At 46.8% G+C, this 20,733-nt stretch overlaps 1 protein-coding gene across 1 annotated transcript in view; it reads left to right on the plus strand.

The window, feature by feature from the left end:
• Window positions 1–20,733, plus strand: part of LOC134934246 (venom factor-like) — a 144,081-nt gene that overhangs the window by 92,083 nt on the left and 31,265 nt on the right. The window contains exon 10 of the mRNA XM_063929725.1: window positions 10,731–10,833. Within this exon, the coding sequence (XP_063785795.1) occupies window positions 10,731–10,833 (103 nt within the window). The remainder of the gene's footprint in view (window positions 1–10,730; window positions 10,834–20,733) is intronic.

Raw genomic sequence — 20,733 nt, forward strand, 5'->3', positions numbered from 1 at the left:
ATTTGTTGTTCGTTTGTAGCACGTACCTGTGACTAGTGTTTTTGCATCTATACCCCCACTTGAGATTTCAACCCATAGTGACTACACAAGTATGGTTTTAGAGATGGTTTAACATAAAGACATACACCTCCACCTCTATTGTTAGCCCTGTCCCTTCTGAAAAGAGAATACCCCTTCATGTTTGCAAACCAATTGTGAGAGTCGTCCCACCATGTTTCCGTAATACCTATAATATCATACTGAGCCTTTGATGCTAACAATTCCAATTCCCCCATTTTACCTGCTAGGCTTCTTGCATTCGCAAGCATACATTTTAGCTTAGTGTTTCCATTATCCGCTTGTTTTTTAAGGGTATCCTGTCATGGTTTACTAGAGCCTCACTAGAGTTACTCCTACTGCCAGTTCTTCTCCTCACTCCCTCTCCTCCCCATCATACTTACTATTCCTTTTGATCCACCTATTTAGTCCTTCTAAGCCCTCCGTCCCATCATAAGTATTTTCCCTTATGTTACTTACATACTTATCCCTTTTGCTACTTATATCAATTTCAATATGCTATAATGATGAACCACAATTGTTGTTAGTTAATATTTTGGCATTGTTACTACCCTTTTTAGTACCCATGTAAGTACCCTTGCCGGCTGCTTTTTCCCTCCCCCTTCTCCATCCCCATTTAGTTCACTACCACCATCTTTACTATTCTCACTGGATGACCCATAGTTTCTAGGTAACCTCTCCCCCCGGCCACCTAGTTTAAAATCTCCTCCAACCTTCCAACCATCCTTCCCCCCAGCACCGCAGCCCTCTCCTCATTCAGGTACAATCCATCGTAACAAAAAAGATGGCGCCTGACAGGGAAGTCCGCTCAGTGTTCCAAGAACACAAACTCCTCCTTTCCTACACAAGTCTCTAAGCCACACATTTACCTCCCTAATCTCCCTTTGCCTCCCTGGGCTAGCGCGTGGCACACAGATAGTATTTTGGAGAATATTACCTTAGATGTCCTTGGCTTTAGTTTATGGACTAAATCCCTATAATCTTTCTTAAGTACATCCCACCTACCACTAACTTTGTCGTTGGTGCCAATGTGCACCAAGACCGCTGGGTCCTTCCCAGCCCCTTCCAACAATCTATCTACCCGGTCCGTGATGTGCTGCACCTGAGCACCCAGGAGACAACAGACCATACGGCGATCGCGATCCCGGTAGCAGATTGCCCTATCTGTCTTCCTGATGATAGAATCAGCTACCACCACAATCTGCCTGGGTAACTCTCTCTCTTTCATCCCATCCGAGCCAGAGGAACCACTCCTCTGGTTGCTAGAGGGAAGAGTCTCCTTCAGCTCCGTAATTTCCTCGCTATCATCCACCGAATCTTTGTCCAATCGGGCAAATTTGTTCGGGTTTGATAGTTCGGAGATGTCTTGCCAACCCCTCTTTTTCTTCTTTCTAACAGTGACCCAGCTAGCTACCTGATTATCCTCGTCTACCGGTGTCCCCACATGCAATTCCTCCACCGTTCTATCTAAATCTTGCTTGAGAATGTGAATCTCCCTCAGCCGCTTAACGGTTTGCTCTAGATCAGTTACCTGGGCTTCCAGGGCAACCGTTCGCACACATCTCGCACAGATGTATTCACCCTGGGATGGTTGATCCAGGTGTGCATACATCTTGCACGACATGCACTGAGACTCTCAAACTCGGCCCTTCCCATTTGCTTGACAACGCAACTTCCTATTAACTTCCAAAGAGCAATGCAGAATAATACAAAAAAATCGTAGTTCGTAGAGGATGCTGGGGTCTACATTAGTACCATGGGGTATTGACGGGTCCACTAGGAGCCATTGGCACTTTAAGAGTTTGAGAGTGTGGGCTGGCTCCTCCCTCTATGCCACTCCTACCAGACTCAGTCTAGAAACTATGCCCTAGGAGACGGACATCTTTGAGAAAAGGATTATACACAGATAGTGGCGAGATTCATACCAGCTCACACATACAAGGCAAACCAAGCTAACTAGCTTGAAACTCAGCAACTGCTGAAACATTACTTACCAAGTAACAATGCAGTGCCCAACTAAAAACAACATTGTACTGAAGCAGATAACCACTGCAGGAAAACGAAGCGCTGGGCGGGCGCCCAGCATCCTCTACGGACTACGAGAAAAGGATTTACCTGTAGGTAATTAAAATACTTTTTTCTCTTATGTCCTAGAGGATGCTGGGGTCCACATTACTACCATAGGGATGTACCAAAGCTCCAAGAACGGGAGGGAGAGCACGGAGGATCCTGCAGAACCAATTGACCAAACTTAAGGTCCTCAGAGGCCAAAGTATCGAACTTGTAGAACTTTGCGAACATGTTCGACCCTGACCAAGTAGCTGCTCGGCAGAGTTGTAAAGCCCAGACACCCCGGGCAGCCGCCCAGGAAGAACCCACCTTATGAGTAGAGTGGGCCTTAACAGACGTAGGACATGGCAAGTCTGCCGTAGAATATGTATGATGGATAGTGAATTTGATCCAGTGAGAGATCGTCTGCTTAGAAGAAGGACACCCAATTTTCTTGGGATCATGCAGGACAAACAGGGAGTCCGATTTCTGTGATGAGCATCCTTCGCCACATAGATTTTTAGAGCCCTTACAACATCTAAGGACTTTGATGAAATTGAGGAGTCAGTCGCAACTGGCACCACAATAGGTTGGTTGATATGAAATGCCGACACAACCTTTGGAAGAAACTGCTGACGTGTCCGAAGCTCAGCTCTGTCTTCAAGGAAGATCAAGTATGGGCTTTTACATGACAAAGCCCCCAACTCCGACACACGTCTAGCAGAAGCTAAGGCCAACAAAGTGACAGCCTTCCACGAGAGAAACTTGACCTCAACCTCCTGTAGAGGTTCAAACCAGTCCGACTGGAGGAACTGCAACACCATGTTAAGATCCCAAGGTGCCGTAGGTGTACAAAGGGAGGTTGGATGTGCAGAACTTCCCTCAAAAAAGTCAGATCCTCAGGGAGGGCAGCCAACTGTTTCTGGAAAAAAAATGGACAGGGCCAAAATTTGGACCTTTATGGATCCTAACCTCAGGCCCATATCCACACCTGCTTGCAGGAAGAGTAGAATACGTCCCAGTTGAAACACCACCGCAGCAAACTTCTTGGACTCACACCAAGATACATATTTTTTCCAAATTCGATGGTAATGTTTGGACGTTACTCCTTTCCTAGCCTGTATCAGGGTAGGAATAACCTTGTACGGCATGCCCTTCCGAGCAAGTATCTGGTGTTCAACCTCCATGCTGTCAAACATAGCCGCGGTATGTCTTGATAGGCGAACGGCCCCTGCTGCAGCAGGTCCTCCCGAAGAGGCAGAAGCCTCAGCTCTTCTAGCAGTAGATCCAGAAGGTCCGCGTACCAAGCCCTTCTCGGCCAGTCCGGAGCGATGAGGATTGCCTGATCTCTTCTTCTCCTTATGAGTTTGAGAACTCTTGGAATGAGTGGAAGTGGAGAAAACACGTACACCGACTGGAACACCCATGGAGTCACTAGGGCGTCCACCGCCACTGCTTGCAGGTCCCTCGACCTGGAACAATACCGCCGAAGCTTCTTGTTGAGACGAGAGGCCATCATGTCGATCTGTGGTACGCCCAAAAGATCTGTTACCTCCTTGAACACCTCCGGATGGAGACCCCACTCCCTTGGATGGAGATTGTGTCTGCTGAGGAAGTCCGATTCCCAGTTGTCTACTCCCGGAATGAAGATCGCTGACAGCGCCAACGCATGCTTTTCTGCCCAGAGGATGATTCTTATTACCTCTGACATTGCAGCTCTGCTCTTCGTTCTGACATGTCGGTTTATGTAAGCAACCGTCGCTACATTGTCCGACTGCACTTGAATGGCCTGATTTCTCAGAAGATAGGCCGCTTGGATAAGACCATTGTAGACGGCTCTTAGTTCCAGAATATTTATCAGCAGGCCGGCTTCCAGACTTGACCACCTTCTTTGGAAGGTTTTCCCTTGAGTAACTGCGCCCCAGCCCCGGAGACCTGCATCCGTGGTCAGAAGGATCCAGTCCTGAATCCCGAACCTGCGGCCCTCCAGAAGGTGAGGTAATTGCAGCCACCAGAGGAGTGAAATCCTGGCCTTTGGCGGCAGACATATTCTCTGGTGCATGTATAGATGGGTTCCCAACCACTTGTTCAGGAGATCCAGTTGGAAGAACCGAGTATGAAACCTCCCGTACTGCAAAGCCAGTTAAGAGGCCACCATCTTTCCCAGAAGGCGAATGCACTTATGAACCAACACCCAGGCTGGCTTCAGGACATCCCGGACCATAGTTTGTATCACCAATGCTTTTTCCTCTGGAAGAAACACCCTCTGCACTTCCGTGTCGAGGATCATTCCCAGAAAGGACAACCTCCTGGTTGGTTTCAAATGTGATTTTGGGAGATTCAGGATCCAACCATGTTCCCTGAGAAGCTGGGTCAGGAGAGCTATGGACCGTAACAGCTTCTCCTTGGATGATGCCTTTATCGAAAAAATCAAGAAGGGAAAAGAAAAGACTCTATGCTGGGGCACTCTTATTGAGAAAATGTGACAGTAAAATATAACCTTTATTATGGATAATTTAAAATATAGTGTGACAGACAAGATAAGGTATTCCAAACACAAATATAAATACCAAGGTAATTTCAAATTAATAAACAGTAAATACCGCAAAAGATGAAAATGTATCATATCATTAATTAATTTTTCGTTAACTCGGCAGATTATACACTCCTGTCTAATCCGCTGCATTAAAATGCCTATGGTGACACTACCGTCAGACATTGATACAGAAGGTGGTCCAACGCCATACTAGGCAACAAACCTTTCAATTCAATGGTGCTTAGATTAACTCACGGGATATCATCACAGGAGACTCCAGCTATCCACCTGTTGACAGTGGACATATGTTAAGCTACTCCTGCGATTATATAATACATTTTCATCTTTTGCGGTATTTACTATTTATTAATTTTAAATTGCCTTGGTATTTATATTTGTGTTTGGAATACCTTATCTTGTCTATCACACTATATTTTAAATGATCCATAATAAAGGTTACATTTTACTGTCTCATTTTCTCAATAAGAGTGCCCCAGCATAGAGTCTTTCTTTTCCTTTCTTGATTTTTTTCAATGTAACCCCACTGACTCTGGGAGCACCACCGACGGTTTCATCTACACATTAGTGTTATATTTCCAAGGTCGGTTACAGACATTTTACCTTGTAATAAGGTTTTGTCTGCTATATATTTTTTTACTAGTGCGGAACCCCCCTCTTTTTCTTTTGCATTTATGATGCCTTTATCAGCAGATCGTCCAGATATGGAATTATGTTCACCCCCTGCCTGTGGAGGAGAACCATTATTTCCTCCATCACCTTGGTGAGTACCCTTGGTGCTGTGGAGAGGCCGAATGGCAGGGCCTGGAACTGAAAATGACTGTCCAACAGTGCAAATCGGAGATAAGCTTGATGCGGCGGCCAAATCAGAATGTGGAGGTACGCATCCTAGATATTCAGGTATACCAGGAATGCCCCTTCTTCCAGACCTGATATCACCGCCCTTAGAGACTCCATTCTGAACTTGAACTCCTTCAGGAAGGGGTTTAGTGATTTTAACTTCAGAATGGGTCTGACCAAACCATCCGGTTTAGGTACCACGAAAAGGTTCGAACAGCAACCTTTGTTTTGCATATGGGTTGGGACTGGTACAATAACTTGTGGCTCCACCAACTTCTGGATGGCTTCCTGTAGGAAAGCCATGTCCGCCAGCAAAGCTGGCAAGCCTAATTTGAAGAATCGTGAGGAGGGAAATTCTGAGTCTCGCCCCCACCAGCCCCACTTCCAGGCCGCGCGGTCCACCGTTATGCTGAGGACTTTGGCGTACCTGAAGCAGGTTTCTGTTCCTGGGAACCCGCAGCAGTAGGATTTGGCCGACCTCCCCTGAAGAAGGCGTTGGACGGTTAGGCCTTTCTTGGCTTGGCAGTCCGCAGGGACTGTGATGCAGCTGAAGAAAAGGGTTTCCTCATGGCAGGTGCAACTGAAGAAAGAAAAGGAGACTTACCCACTGTAGCCGTGGAAATCCACGCATCCAACGCTTCCCCAAACAGATCTTGACCTGTGTAGGGTAGGGTCTCCACACCTCTCCTGGATTCCGTGTCAGCAGACCATTGGCGCAGCCAGAGTCCTCTATGAGCTGAGACAGACATGGAGGATATTCCTGCAGCCATCGAATCCAGGTCTTTCATGGATTCCACCGTAAATCCCGCAGAATCCTGTATGTTACATAAGAACAATTCAACGTCACTATTATCCATTGTAACCAATTTCTCAAGTAACGTGCCAGACCACTTTACTATAGCTTTAGAAATCCATGCACAGGCAATGGTAGGCCATAGCATCTCCCCCGAAGCTGTGTATAAGGAATTGAGCGTAGTGTCAATCCTGCAATAAGCCGGTTCTTTCAACGCGGCAGATCCCGGGACTAGAAAAACCACCTTCTTTGACACAGATGCATCAACTATGGGTGGATTTTTCCCAATTCTTTCATTCATGGAAGGAGAACTAACCAGAACCCTTTTGGGGATCTGGAATCCCTTCACTCAGGATTTTTCAAATAGCGTTTAATACTTTAGACAGGGAAGGTTAGCGAGGCTTTCTTATTGTCAGTGAAGTAAGCCTCCTCAACCTGCTCAGTCGACATGTCAGCAATATTTAACATATCTATAATGGACTCAAACATGATCTGGACCCCCTGCAAGGGGTGCTGGGTCCGCTCTGAGGAGAAGCTCCACCTCCTGAAGATGGCGCGTATTCCCGCAAAAATTCTTTATACTGGCCTGAGGATTCCATCGCTAGCTGGGGGATTCAGTCTCCGGTTAGCGTCTGTGTACTGCGGATTCTGATGCTAGCCTGGGGATTCAGTCTCCGGTTAGCGTCTGTGACCAGGGTATTAAGACGCTGGCTCAGGACGCCCCTCATAGCGCCAACACTGTGTGCCGCTGAGCCTTCCCGGAGTGCAGCCACTCAGCGTTGCGCTCCTACCATTGTACCGCCATATCTCGCCATCTTCTGATCTTCTGGCTTTATAAGGGGGTGGCGGCATGCTGCCGGGGTGAGCGATCCCCTGTGGCGGGGAACGATCGATCCCCTCAGGAGCTCAGTGTCCTGTCACCGGAGATAGTGGCTCAGACCCCGCAGGGTGGACACTACTGCCCCACCTTAGCTCCTCGAAGCAGGGAGGCTGTTGCCAGCAACCTCCCTATAAAATAATAAACTCTAAAAAATAACTTTACTAGAGAAACTCTGGAGACTTTCCCTAGCTGTGACCGTCTCCTCTGGGCACATTTTCTAAACTGAGTGGACCCGTCTATACCCCGTGGTACTAATGTGGACCCCAGCATCCTCTAGGACGTAAGAGAAAAATGCAAGCAATGAATACAAACAATGCAATATGATATTGACTATGACCTAGCTGAGGAGAGAATCAATATTCACAACACAGCAGAAATAGAAAATTCAATTACATACACGATGGAGTAGGTAATCAATACTTGTGGGCCCTCTCCTCATACTGACATTCTGGCTGCTCTCTGCGGGAGAGAGCAGCCAGGTCGGCTCAGCAGGTGGGCAGGGGAGTGCTGTGACGTAAGAAGGGGGTGGGCTGGAGGCGAGACGGGGCGGAGCAAGAGTGGGATGTGGGCGGTGTTACAGTGACACCTCCTTTAAGCCACGCCCGCCGCTCTGTAATGCCGCGAACACCGGCATTACACTGCGGGGGGCGTGGCTATGATGACGCGATTCAGCAAGAATCGCGTCATCGACTGCCCGGACCGCCCACTTTACACACTAAGTGTGTGGACGGGCAGGGGGGACCCCTCAATTCGGGAGACTAGACTGCTCATCCGGGGGACCGGGAGGGTCACCCAATTTTCGGGAGCCTCCCGCGCCATTCCGGGAGAGAAGACAAGTATGCCTCTCCTGCGACTCCGCTACTCCTCCTTGCAGTTGTTTCACATCTCCTTCTCACTTGCTGCACCCGACTTCCGTCACCAACTTCGTCCTCAGTTCGCAGTCGCCCTCAGCTCCCCCTTCACACACAGGCTGTGTCTGCTACAGCAGCAGCACACTCTCACTCACCCGGCAGCCCTCGCACACTTACTCTCCCCCCTCTCTTCCCCCAGCAGCAGCAGCACGCTCTCACCCCGTGTCTGTAGCAGCAGCAGCAGCAGCACGCTCTCACCCCCTGTGTCTGTAGCAGCAGCAGCAGCAGCAGCACTCTCACTCAGCAACAGCAGCCTCACACACTTACTCTCACCCAGCACTTACTCGCCCCCTCACCCACTGAGTCTGCAGCAACACAGTCTCCTCACACACTTGCTTCTTCTACACACTTACTCAAACTTATGCACTCACTAGCAGCGGCCCGACACTCACCCACACACACTCTCACTCACACCGGCAGCAGCTAGCACCGGCGGCAGCAGCAGCGATCCTCTTGCTGCACGCTTCGCTGCTTTACCCGCTCAGCCTGGCTTCGGCCCCGACTTCCGCCTCCTCTGCTCACTTCCTGTCACGTCACCAGTGTCAGCGTCAGCGCCTCTTCACCAGTGTCCACAACCTCCTCTCACCACAGGTGTACAGGAGGTGTCTGTGTGTCCTAGTGATCAGTGATATGTGTACAGGAGGTGTCTGTGTGTTCTAGTGATTAGTGATATATGTACAGGAGGTGTCTGTGTGTACTAGTGATCAGTGATATATGTACAGGAGGTGTCTGTGTGTCCTAGTGATCAGTGATATGTGTACAGGAGGTGTCTGTGTGCTCTAGTGATCAGTGATATATGTACAGGAGGTGTCTGTGTGTACTAGTGATCAGTGATATATGTACAGGAGGTGTCTGTGTGTACTAGTGATCAGTGATATATGTACAGGAGGTGTCTGTGTGTCCTAGTGATCAGTGATATATGTACAGGAGGTGTCTGTGTGTCCTAGTGATCAGTGATATATGTACAGGCAGTGTCGGTGTGCTCTAGTGATCAGTGATATATGTACAGGAAGTGTCTCTGTGCTCTAGTGATCAGTGATATATGTACAGGAGGTGTCTGTGTGTACTAGTGATCAGTGATATATGTACAGGAAGTGTCTGTGTGCTCTAGTGATCAGTGATATATGTACAGGAGGTGTCTGTGTGCCCTAGTGATCAGTGATATATGTACAGGAGGTGTCTGTGTGTACTAGTGATCAGTGATATATGTACAGGCAGTGTCTGTGTGCTCTAGTGATCAGTGATATATGTACAGGAGGTGTCTGTGTGTACTAGTGATCAGTGATATATGTACAGGAAGTGTCTGTGTGCTCTAGTGATCAGTGATATATGTACAGGAGGTGTCTGTGTGCCCTAGTGATCAGTGATATATGTACAGGAGGTGTCTGTGTGTACTAGTGATCAGTGATATATGTACAGGCAGTGTCTGTGTGCTCTAGTGATCAGTGATATATGTACAGGAAGTGTCTGTGTGCTCTAGTGATCAGTGATATATGTACAGGAGGTGTCTGTGTGTACTAGTGATCAGTGATATATGTACAGGAGGTGTCTGTGTGCCCTAGTGATCAGTGATATATGTACAGGAGGTTTCTGTGTGTACTAGTGATCAGTGATATATGTACAGGCAGTGTCTGTGTGCTCTAGTGATCAGTGATATATGTACAGTAGGTGTCTGTGTGTACTAGTGATCAGTGATACATGTACAGGAGGTGTCTGTGTGTACTAGTGATCAGTGATATATGTACAGTAGGTGTCTGTGTGTACTAGTGATCAGTGATATATGTACAGGAGGTGTCTGTGTGTACTAGTGATCAGTGATATATGTACAGGAGGTGTCTGTGTGTACTAGTGATCAGTGATATATGTACAGGAGGTGTCTGTGTGTACTAGTGATCAGTGATATATGTACAGGAGGTGTCGGTGTGTACTAGTAATTAGTGATATATGTACAGGAAGTGTCTGTGTGCTCTAGTGATCAGTGATATATGTACAGGAGGTGTCTGTGTGTACTAGTGATCAGTGATATATGTACAGGAAGTGTCTGTGTGCTCTAGTGATCAGTGATATATGTACAGGAGGTTGTTGTGTGTCCTAATGATCAGTGATTTATGTACTGGAGGTGTCTGTGTGTACTAGTGACCAGTGATATATGTACATGAGGTGTCTGTGTGTACTAGTGATCAGTGATATATGTACATGAGGTGTCTGTGTGTACTAGTGATCAGTGATATATGTACAGGAGGTGTCTGTGTGTACTAGTGATCAGTGATATATGTACAGGAAGTGTCTGTGTGCTCTAGTGATCAGTGATATATGTACAGGAGGTGTCTGTGTGTACTAGTGATCAGTGATATATGTACAGGAAGTGTCTGTGTGCTCTAGTGATCAGTGATATATGTACAGGAGGTTGTTGTGTGTCCTAATGATCAGTGATTTATGTACTGGAGGTGTCTGTGTGTACTAGTGATCAGTGATATATGTACATGAGGTGTCTGTGTGTACTAGTGATCAGTGATATATGTACAGGAGGTGTCTGTGTGTACTAGTGTTCAGTGATATATGTACAGGAGGTTTGTGTATGCTTAAGAGCTAAGTGATGCAGTGTATAGTTTAATGTTTGTTTTGTGATGTATTGTTTCTCCTCAGGTACCTATATGGGAAGCCTGTGAATGGAAAGGCATTTGCACTGTTTGGCTTAAAGAAAGACAATGAAAAGAAAAGTATCACAGAATCTCTAAAAAGAATTCCGGTATTTAAATCTAGTCATTATTATTATTATTATTATTATTATTATTATTATTATTATTATTATTTTCTCTTATGTCCTAGAGGATGCTGGGGACTCCGTAAGGACCATGGGTTATAGACTGGCTCCGCAGGAGATATGGGCACTCTAATTAACTTTTAGTATGGGTGTGCACTGGCTCCTCCCTCTATGCCCCTCCTCCAGACCTCAGTTAGATTCTGTGCCCAGAGGAGAATGGGTGCTCTACAGGGGAGCTCTACTGAGTTTCTCTGATAAAAGAATTTTGTTAGGTTTTTTTATTTTCAGGGAGCACTGCTGGCAACAGGCTCCCTGCATCGTGGGACTGAGGAGAGAGAAGCAGACCTACTTAAATGATAGGCTCTGCTTCTTAGGCTACTGGACACCATTAGCTCCAGAGGGATTTGAACGCATGTCTCCCCCTGCCGTTCGTCTCAGAGCCGCGCCTCCGTCCTCCTCGCAGAGCCGGAAGATAGAAGCCGGGTGAGTATAAGAAAAAAGAAGACGTTTCAGGCGGCAGAAGACTTCTGATCTTCACTGAGGTAAGCGAGCAGCGGTAACGCTGCGTGCCATTGCTCCCACATGTTACACACACGGCAGGCACTGATGGGTGCAGGGCGCAGGGGGGGCGCCCTGGGCAGCAATATATACTTTTTATTTTGGCATATTAGACACATATATGCTGCGGAGTCAGTGAATATGTTTATCCCCCGCCATTAATTGTAAATTTGAGCGGGACCGAAGCCCGCCACTAGAGGGGGCGGAGCTTGGTCACACAGCACTAACCAGCGCCATTTTCTCCACAGCGTGCTGAAGAGAAGCTGTCTCCACAGACTCTCCCCTGCTGAACGGTGATAGAGGGCTGAAAAAGAGGGGGGGGGGCACATTTTGGCGCAGTGAGTGTATTACATGATTGACATAATATGAAAGCGCTATATCTGGGAAATGTTTCAAGTGTCAGTTGGTGCTAGGTGTGTGCTGGCATACTCTCTCTCTCTGTCTCTCCAAAGGGCCTTGTTGGGGACCTGTTCTCTTATAGATAGATCCCTGTGTGTGTGTGTGAGAGTGTCGGTACGCGTGTGTCGACATGTCTGAAGCGGAAGGCTCATCCAAGGAGGAGGTGGAGCAGATGATTGTGGTGTCTCCGTCTGCAACGCCGACACATGATTGGTATGATATGTGGAATATTTTAAATGCTAGTGTGACCTTATTACATAAGAGAATGGACAAAGCTGAGTCCAAGGAAACAGCAGGGAGTCAATCCGCGGATTTGGCTGAGTCACAGGGCCGTCAGGGTCTCAAAAGCGTCCCTTATCACAAATAGTAGACACTGATCCCGACACGGGTTCTGACTCCAGTGTCGACTATGATGAGGCAAGGTTGCACCCTAAGGCGACCAAGAGTATTCATTATATGATTGTGGCAATAAAAGATGTTTTGCATATTACAGATGACCCCTCTGTTCCTGACACAAGGGTACACATGTTTAAGGGGAAGAAACCTGAGTTAATGTTTCCTCCATCTCATGAACTGAACGAATTATTTGAAAAAGGTTGGTAAACTCCAGACAAAAAACTGCAGATTCCCAAGAGGATCCTTATGGCGTATCCTTTCCCTGCAAAGGACAGGGTACGTCGGGAATCCTCGCCCAGGGTGGACAAGGCATTAACGCGTCTGTCCAAGAAAGTGGCGCTACCGTCTCCAGACACCGCAGCCCTTAAGGATCCTGCGGATCGTAGACAGGAGACTACCTTCAAATCTATTTATGCACATACAGGGGCTTTACTCAGGCCGGCAATAGCATCGGCATGGGTATGTAGCGCTGTTGCAGCATGGACAGATATCTTGTTGGCTGACATGGATACCCTGGACAAGGATACTGTTGTCCTGACTTTTGGCCACATTAAGGACACAGTATTGTATATGAGAGACGCTCAAACAGACGTGAGGCTGCTTGGTTCCAGGGCCAATGCCATGGCAATTTTGGCAAAGGCGAGCTCTGGGGACCCACCAATGGTCGGGTGATGCCGACTCAAAAAAGCATATGGAGGTTTTACCTTACAAGGGTAAGGTTTTGTTTGGGGATGGTCTAGCGGACCTGGTTTCCACAGCTACCGCTGGTAAATCTAAATTTTTGCCTTTTGTTCATCCATAGCACAAGAAAATCCCACAATATCAGATGCAGTCCTTTTGGTCGCATAAGACCAGGAGAGGTCGGGGTTCCTCTTTCCTCGCCAGAGGTAAGGGTAGAGGTAAGAGAACACCTGCTTCAGTGAGTTCCCAGGAGCTGAAGTCCTCCCCGGCCTTTGCTAAATCCACCGCATGATGCTGGGGCTCCACGGAGGGAGTCCGCACCGGTGGGGGCACGTCTTCGACTCTTCAGCCAGGTCTGGGTCCTATCGGGCATGGATCCTTGGGCGTTAGAAATTGTATCCCATGGTTACAAACTGGAGTTCGAAGAGGTGCCCCCTCGCCGAATTCTCAAGTCGGCCCTGCCAACTTCTTCCCCGGAGAGGGGAGTGGTATTAGAGGCAATTCAAAAGCTGTGTCAACAGCAAGTGATTGTCAAGGATCCCCTAGGCCAACATGGAAAAGGGTACTATTCAACAATGTTTGTGGTCCCGAAGCCAGATGGTTTGGTCAGACCAATTTTGAATCTAAAGTCACTAAACCTATACTTGAAAAAGTTCAAATTCAAGATGGAATCACTCCGGACGGTGATATCCAGTCTGGAAGAAGGGGATTTTATGGTGTCGCTGGACGTGAAGGATGCCTACCTTCATGTCCCCATATTTCCTCTTCATCAAGAATACCTACGTTTCGTGGTACAGGACTGTCATTACCAGTTTCAGACGTTGCCGTTTGGGCTTTCCACGGCCCGGAGGATTTTCACCAAGGTAATGGCAGAAATAATGGTGCTCCTGAGCAAGCAGGGTGTCACAATTATCCCGTACTTGGATGATCTCCTGATAAAGGCGAGATCAAGGGATCAATTGCTGAAAAGCGTGTCCCTCTCCCTGAGAGTGTTACATCAACACAGTTGGATTCTCAATCTGCCAAAGTCACAGTTGCTTCCAACGACTCGACTATCCTTCCTAGGCATGATTCTGGACACGGAACAGAAAAGGGTTTTTCTACCAATAGAAAAAGCCCAGGACATCCAGAACATGTTCAGGGACCTGCTAAAACCAAAAAGAGTGTCTAGGAAAGATGGTAACAGCCTACGAGGCCATTCCCTTCGGCAGGTTCCATGCGAGGACATTTCAGTGGGACCTTCTCGACAAATGGTCGGGGTCCCATCTACACCTTCATCAAAAGATAAACCTGTCCCCCAGGGCCAGGGTGTCTCTCCTGTGGTGGCTGCAGAGTGCTGACCTTCTAGAGGGTCGCAGGTTCGGCGTTCAAGACTGGGTTCTGGTGACCACGGACGCGAGCCTCCGAGGATGGGGAGCAGTCACAAAAGGAAGAAATTTTCAGGGGATATGGTCAAGCCAGGAGGCTTGTCTACACATCAACGTACTGGAATTGAGGGCCATATACAATGGGCTACGACAAGCGGAGAATCTTCTTCGCGACCTACCGGTTCTGATTCAATCAGACAACATCACAGCAGTGGCTCATGTAAACCGCCAAGGCGGGACAAGGAGCAAAGCGGCAATGGCGGAAGCCACAAGAATTCTGCGCTGGGCAGAAAATCACGTAAGTGTTCTGTCAGCACTCTTCATACCGGGAGTGGACAACTGGGAAGCAGACTTCCTCAGCAGACACGATCTCCATCCAGGAGAGTGGGGACTTCATCAAGAGGTCTTTGCAGAGATAGCAAGTCTTTGGGGACTTCCTGAAATAGACATGATGGCGTCACGCCTCAACAAAATGCTTCGGAGGTATTGTGTCAGGTCAAGGGACCCTCAGGCAGTAGCGGTAGATGCCCTAGTGACACCATGGGTGTTTCAGTTGGTCTATGTATTCCCTCCTCTTCCTCTCATCTCAAAAGTGTTGAGAATCATAAGACGAAACAGAGTGCAAGCAATCCTCGTGGTTCCAGATTTGCCTCAATGGGCCTGGTATTCGGATCTTCAGGAAATGCTCACGGAAGATCCGTGGCCTCTTCCTCTCAGGGAAGACCTGTTACAACAGGGGCATGTTCCAAGACTTACCGTGGTTGCGTTTGACGGCATGGCGGTTGAACACCGAATCCTAGCAGAGAGAGGTATTCTGGAGGAAGTTATCCCTACTCTGATAAAGGCTAGGAAGGAGGTAACGGCGAAGCATTATCACCGTATCTGGAGAAAGTATGTATCTTGGTGTGAAACCAAGAATGCTCCTACGGAAGATTTCAATTTGGGCCGTTTTCTCCACTTCCTATAGGTGGGAGTGGATTTGGGCCTAAAATTAGGCTCCATTAAGGTGCAGATTTCGGCCCTATCTGTATTTTTTCAAAAAGAATTGGCTTCTCTCCCAGAAGTCCAAACTTTCGTGAAGGGAGTGCTGCACATCCAGCCTCCTTTTGTGCCACCAGTGGCGCCATGGGACCTTAACGTGGTGTTACAGTTCCTTAAGTCACACTGGTTTGAACCTCTTCAAACTGTGGAATTAAAATTTCTCACCTGGAAGGTGGTTATGTTATTAGCCTTGGCATCTGCAAGGCGGGTGTCGGAGTTGGCGGCCTTGTCTCACAAGAGCCCCTACTTGATTTTTCATGTGGATAGGGCAGAGTGAGGACTCGTCCTCAATTTCTGCCTAAGGTGGTTTCTTCGTTTCATTTGAACCAACCTATTGTGGTGCCTGTGGCTACGCCTGACTTGGAGGACTCCAAGGCCAATATTTACTAAAAAATCAAGTTTGTCCGATTTGTGTTTTCCGGGAATTCACTAAGCACAAATCTCTGCAGTGTCTGGTCTATTCGTAATGGATTTAATGGCAAAGTTCTGAAATACGAATGAATAGACCATCGGTCAATCGCGGCTGTTGTTTCATACAATACGGGTATTCACTATTCATTCGTATTTGGGTGTTAGTCTCTGAGTGCTCAAGTGCGGGTCTATTTTTTTGCGAATCGTTAAAAAAAGAAGCAAAAAAATAGACCTGCTTTTTCCAGTGAGATCTGTGCATGGTTATCTATGGTAAAGGGTGTGTTTAGTGCAAAAACAGAAAAAAAATGCGTGTGGTCCCCCCTCCTAAGCATAACCAGCCTCGGGCTCTTTGAGCCGGTCCTGGTTGACAAAATATGGGGAAAAAAATGACAGGGGTTCCCCCATATTTCATCAACCAGCACCGGGCTCTGCGCCTGGTCCTGGTTCCAAAAATACGGGGGACAAAAAGTGTAGGGGTCCCCCGTATTTTTGAAACCAGCACCGGGCTCCACTAGCCAGGTACATAATGCCACAACCGGGGGACACTTTTATTGTGGTCCCGGCGGCCCTGGCATTACATACCTACCTTAAATCAAGGGGTCCCCCCCTCCAGTCACCCAAGGGCCAGGGGTGAAGCCTGAGGCTGTCCCCCCCATCCAAGGGTGGCGGATGGGGGGCTGATAGCCTTGTGTGAAAAATGAGAATATTGTTTTTAGTAGCAGTACTACAAGTCCCAGCAAGCCTCCCCCGCAAGCTGGTACTTGGAGAGCCACAAATACCAGCATGCGGTGGAAAACCGGGCCTGCTGGTACCTGTAGTACTACTACTAAAAAAATACCCAACAAAAAACAGGACAAACACACACCGTGACAGTATAAGTTTATTACATTCAATACAGAAAGAAGACAGTTTTTTCTCAGTATAAGCGCCCAATGTAGATATCAAATGAAAATAAAATATACGTCCCTTAAGGGTATTCAAAATGGTGATCCTCAGTAGTTCAGCGAAAGTTCTCAGTTGATGTAATTAGTGTCCAGTCATTGTTACATGGAAAAAAAACAGAACATACAATGTGTACTATTGTTTTTTTATATGGTATTCAAAGAAAGTCCTTTTATCCCATCAGCATAACAGGAAAGCAGTGACATGAATAGGGGGTCTGTATAGAGTGCGTACCCCAACTCACACTGGGAAGAACGAATGTGTGCACATAAAGGTTTCTTTTAAAACTCTTCACCATTTCTGTGTGTCCTCCACCAAAAAGTATGCATAGATGAGCATACCTAAACTCACTTTAAAGTGAAGATGAGACAAGTGTATAAAGGTATCTTTCACATATATTTCTATGTCAAATAAAAGGTGCGTACCACACTCACAGAATGAAGTGTGGAAATGTTCCTATCAAGGTATCTTTTTGATCCGCAGCTGTTTCAGGCCTCAAGATGCCAGTGCGTAGTTGAACAGTTATAAATCCAAAAAGACAAAAATGGTGCCAATCAATCCATTTAAAAAAAAAAAGGTTTTAATTGATACAAAATCCCATAGCTGGGAGAAGGATACATACAAATAAAAACACTCCGCAAAAGGAGAATAAAAATATGAGAGCTAGAATTTGCAGCCACAAAAACAATTTTTTCTAAAAAATCTTGTATTCTGTATAAGATGCATCAAGTGATAAAAATACCTTGAAGGTTGGTTTTTAGGAGTTGCACAGTGCCCAAAGTTGTCGATGCGTTTCGGCTCAGCAGGAGTCTTCCTCAAGACATGTGGGCACTGTGTAACCCCATGCTATTTATTTGGGCACTGGCCAATGAGGTAACAGGAAATGACCTCACAGGTGAATAACCAATTAGTGTAAAAATTAATAGAATTATGGATTCTTTCAGTATGAAATACATAATTATAGTAAAGAAATCCACCTATAGTACAATAACTCCATACTTAATATATATTCTACTGAATATTATGTAATGTACCAAAAAACGGGTCTAGGGGAAGTGCACTATTGTAAATAGTTCCCCCTCCATTTGTACATGTAAATGTAGTTCCGCTGGGCTGACAGGGTAGTGTTAGCACACTACAACCTCCTCCATTCCGTCGTGGTGCACATTTGCGTTCCACCGAACGGATGTGCGTTCCACGGTTGGTTTCCGGAAACGGAAGTCGCGTGGTGACGCGATTTGCGTTCCGCCACTCGCGGATATGCGTTCCAGCGTGACTTCCGGGTTTGAAGAGAAGGTGAACCGCTGAATCCAGCGGTGCCTGCTCTTATTAACATGAAGGGGGGATAATTACAAAAAACTACTGGTGGACCTTGAATATTAACACAATTATAACAATATACACAGCATTCAAACAATAAATATGTGAAAAGGATAATAATGACATTGGTGTAACCTTCCTTTATAGTAGTATACAAATAGGTAGGATCTAAAAAAATAAACAAATATGCAAATATGAACATATTGATGTATTCTTTCTTTTATCGGGATATACACATGTAAAGATGAGATAAGGTCCAAAAAGTTCAATCGAGTCCACAGGAAATATTTTTTTTATACAAATCTGATGTGGTAGAGTATCTGGAAGAAAAATTATAAATCAGTAACCAAAATACACACAAAAACAAGTAAGCATTATTAAGTTTATTACATACATGCACACCTCCAAACATACATACTTACCTATGTTCACACGAGGCTCGGTCCTCTTCTCCATGTAGAATCCTCAGGGTACCTGTGAAAAAAATTATACTCACATAATCCAGTGTTGCTTGTCTTCTTTATATAATCCACGTACTTGGCAAAACAAAAAAAACGGAAACCCGACCACGCACATGGGACCCCTTTCCCCGACTGCCAGGACCCCCCCAGACTCCTGTCAAAGAGGGTCCCTTCAGCCAATCAGGGAGCGCCACGACAGGGCACTCCCTGATTGGCTGAAGGGACCCTCTTTGACAGGAGTCAAGGGGGGTCCTGGCAGTCGGGGAAAGGGGTCCCATGTGTAAACAAGGGACCCCTTTCAGTGCGTGGTCGGGTTTCCATTTTATTATTTTGCCAAGTACGTGGATTATACAAAGGTCTGATTCTACACTGGATTATGTGAGTATAATTTTTATCACAGGTACCCCAAGGATTCTACATGGAGAAGAGGACCGAGCCTCGTGGGAGCATAGGTAAGTATGTATGTATGGAGTTGTGCATGTATGTAATAAACTTATACTTTCACGGTGTGTGTGTCCTGTTTTTTGGGGGGTATTTTTTTAGTAGTAGTACTACAAGTACCAGCGGGCCCGGTTTTCCACCGCATGCTGGTTGCGGGGAGGCTTGCTGGGACTTGTAGTACTGCTACTAAAAACATTATTCAAATTTTTTCAAAAGGCTATCAGCCCCCCATCCGCCGCCCTTGGATGGGGTGGACAGCCTCGGGCTTCACCCCTGGCCCTTGGGTGTCTGGAGGGGGGAGGGACCCCTTGATTTAAGGGGTTCCCACTCCTCCAGGGTACCCCGGCCAGGGGTGACTAGTTGGGTATGTAATGCCAGGGACGCAGGGACCAGTATAAAAGTGTCCCCTGGCTGTGGCATTATGTACCTGGCTAGTGGAGCCCGGTGCTGGTTTCAAAAATACGGGGGACCCCTACGCTTTTTGTCCCCCGTATTTTTGGAACCAGGACCAGGCGCAGAGCCCGGTGCTGGTTGATGAAATATGGGGGAACCCCTGTCATTTTTTCCCCCATATTTTGTCAACCAGGACCGGCTCAAAGAGCCCGAGGCTGGTTATGCTTAGGAGGGGGGACCCCACTCAATTTTATTGTTCTGAATTTTTAACACTTTAAACACCTTCTTAAGGTACACAATGAAGCCATGCACGGATCTCCTAGATCCGGCCGGAATTCCTTGTGTTTTGTCAGGCAGTGTTTTACTCATCACTCCCGTAAAACACTGCCTGACATTACGAATCACATCGACATCGGAAAATACGAATTTGGAAAAATCGGCAGCTTAGAGAATAATCGTATCAGGATTCAAAAAGTTGCAGTAAAATGCACCTGATACCATTCGAGTTCAAACACCCTTCAAAACGGCAAAAACACGAATCTTTGTAAATATACCCCCAAGTCCCTGGATGTGGTTAGGGCCTTGAAAATTTACGTAGCCAGGATGGCTAGGGTTAGGAAAACAGAGGCTCTGTTTGTCCTGCATGCAGCCAACAAGATTGGCGTGCCTGCTTCTAAACAGACTATTGCTCGCTGTATCTGTAACACGATTCAGCAGGCTCATTCTACGGCTGGATTGCCGGTACCAAATTCGGTAAAGGCCCATTCCACTAGGAAGATGGGCTCTTCTTGGACGGCTGCCCGAGGTGTCTCGGCATTAAAGCTTTGCCGAGCAGCTACTTGGTCGGGTTCAAACACTTTTGCTAAATTCTACAAGTGCGGACTAAATCTGCAAGAGTTGTATATAGTTGTTGCTTACATAAAAGTTATGTTACAGTTGGTATCGGTCTTTGACTGATACTGTTTTTTCGTTCATACTGTTAACTGGTTGAGTATATTCTAAGTTAAATGGTATGATTGGTGTGGGTTGGTATGAATCTTGCCCTTAGATTTACAAAATCCTTTCCTCATATTGTCTATCTCCTCTGGGCACAGTTTCTCTAACTGAGGTCTGGAGGAGGGGCATAGAGGGAGGAACCAGTGCACACCAATACTAAAAGTTCTTTAGAGTGCCCATATCTCCTGCGGAGCCCGTCTATACCCCATGGTCCTTACGGAGTCCACAGCATCCTCTACGGACTAGGAGAAAAAGATTTATTGGTAGGTTTAAAATCTTATTATCTCCTGCCCATGTCATCTTCCTCTCCAATATATATTTCATCCACTTCCCCTCACTTACAAGCCCTACACTAGCTCGCCTTCCCCTTCCAAATCCAATGCAAACTGGTGGGCGGGATGAAATAAAGAAGGCAGAATACATTCCACACGTGCCAGATTAAGGTCCACATGGGCCTGGAGCTGAGATTTAGGAAGGGC

The sequence above is a fragment of the Pseudophryne corroboree genome, chromosome 6, assembly GCF_028390025.1.
Source record: "Pseudophryne corroboree isolate aPseCor3 chromosome 6, aPseCor3.hap2, whole genome shotgun sequence".
NCBI classification, from domain to species: Eukaryota; Metazoa; Chordata; class Amphibia; order Anura; family Myobatrachidae; genus Pseudophryne; species Pseudophryne corroboree.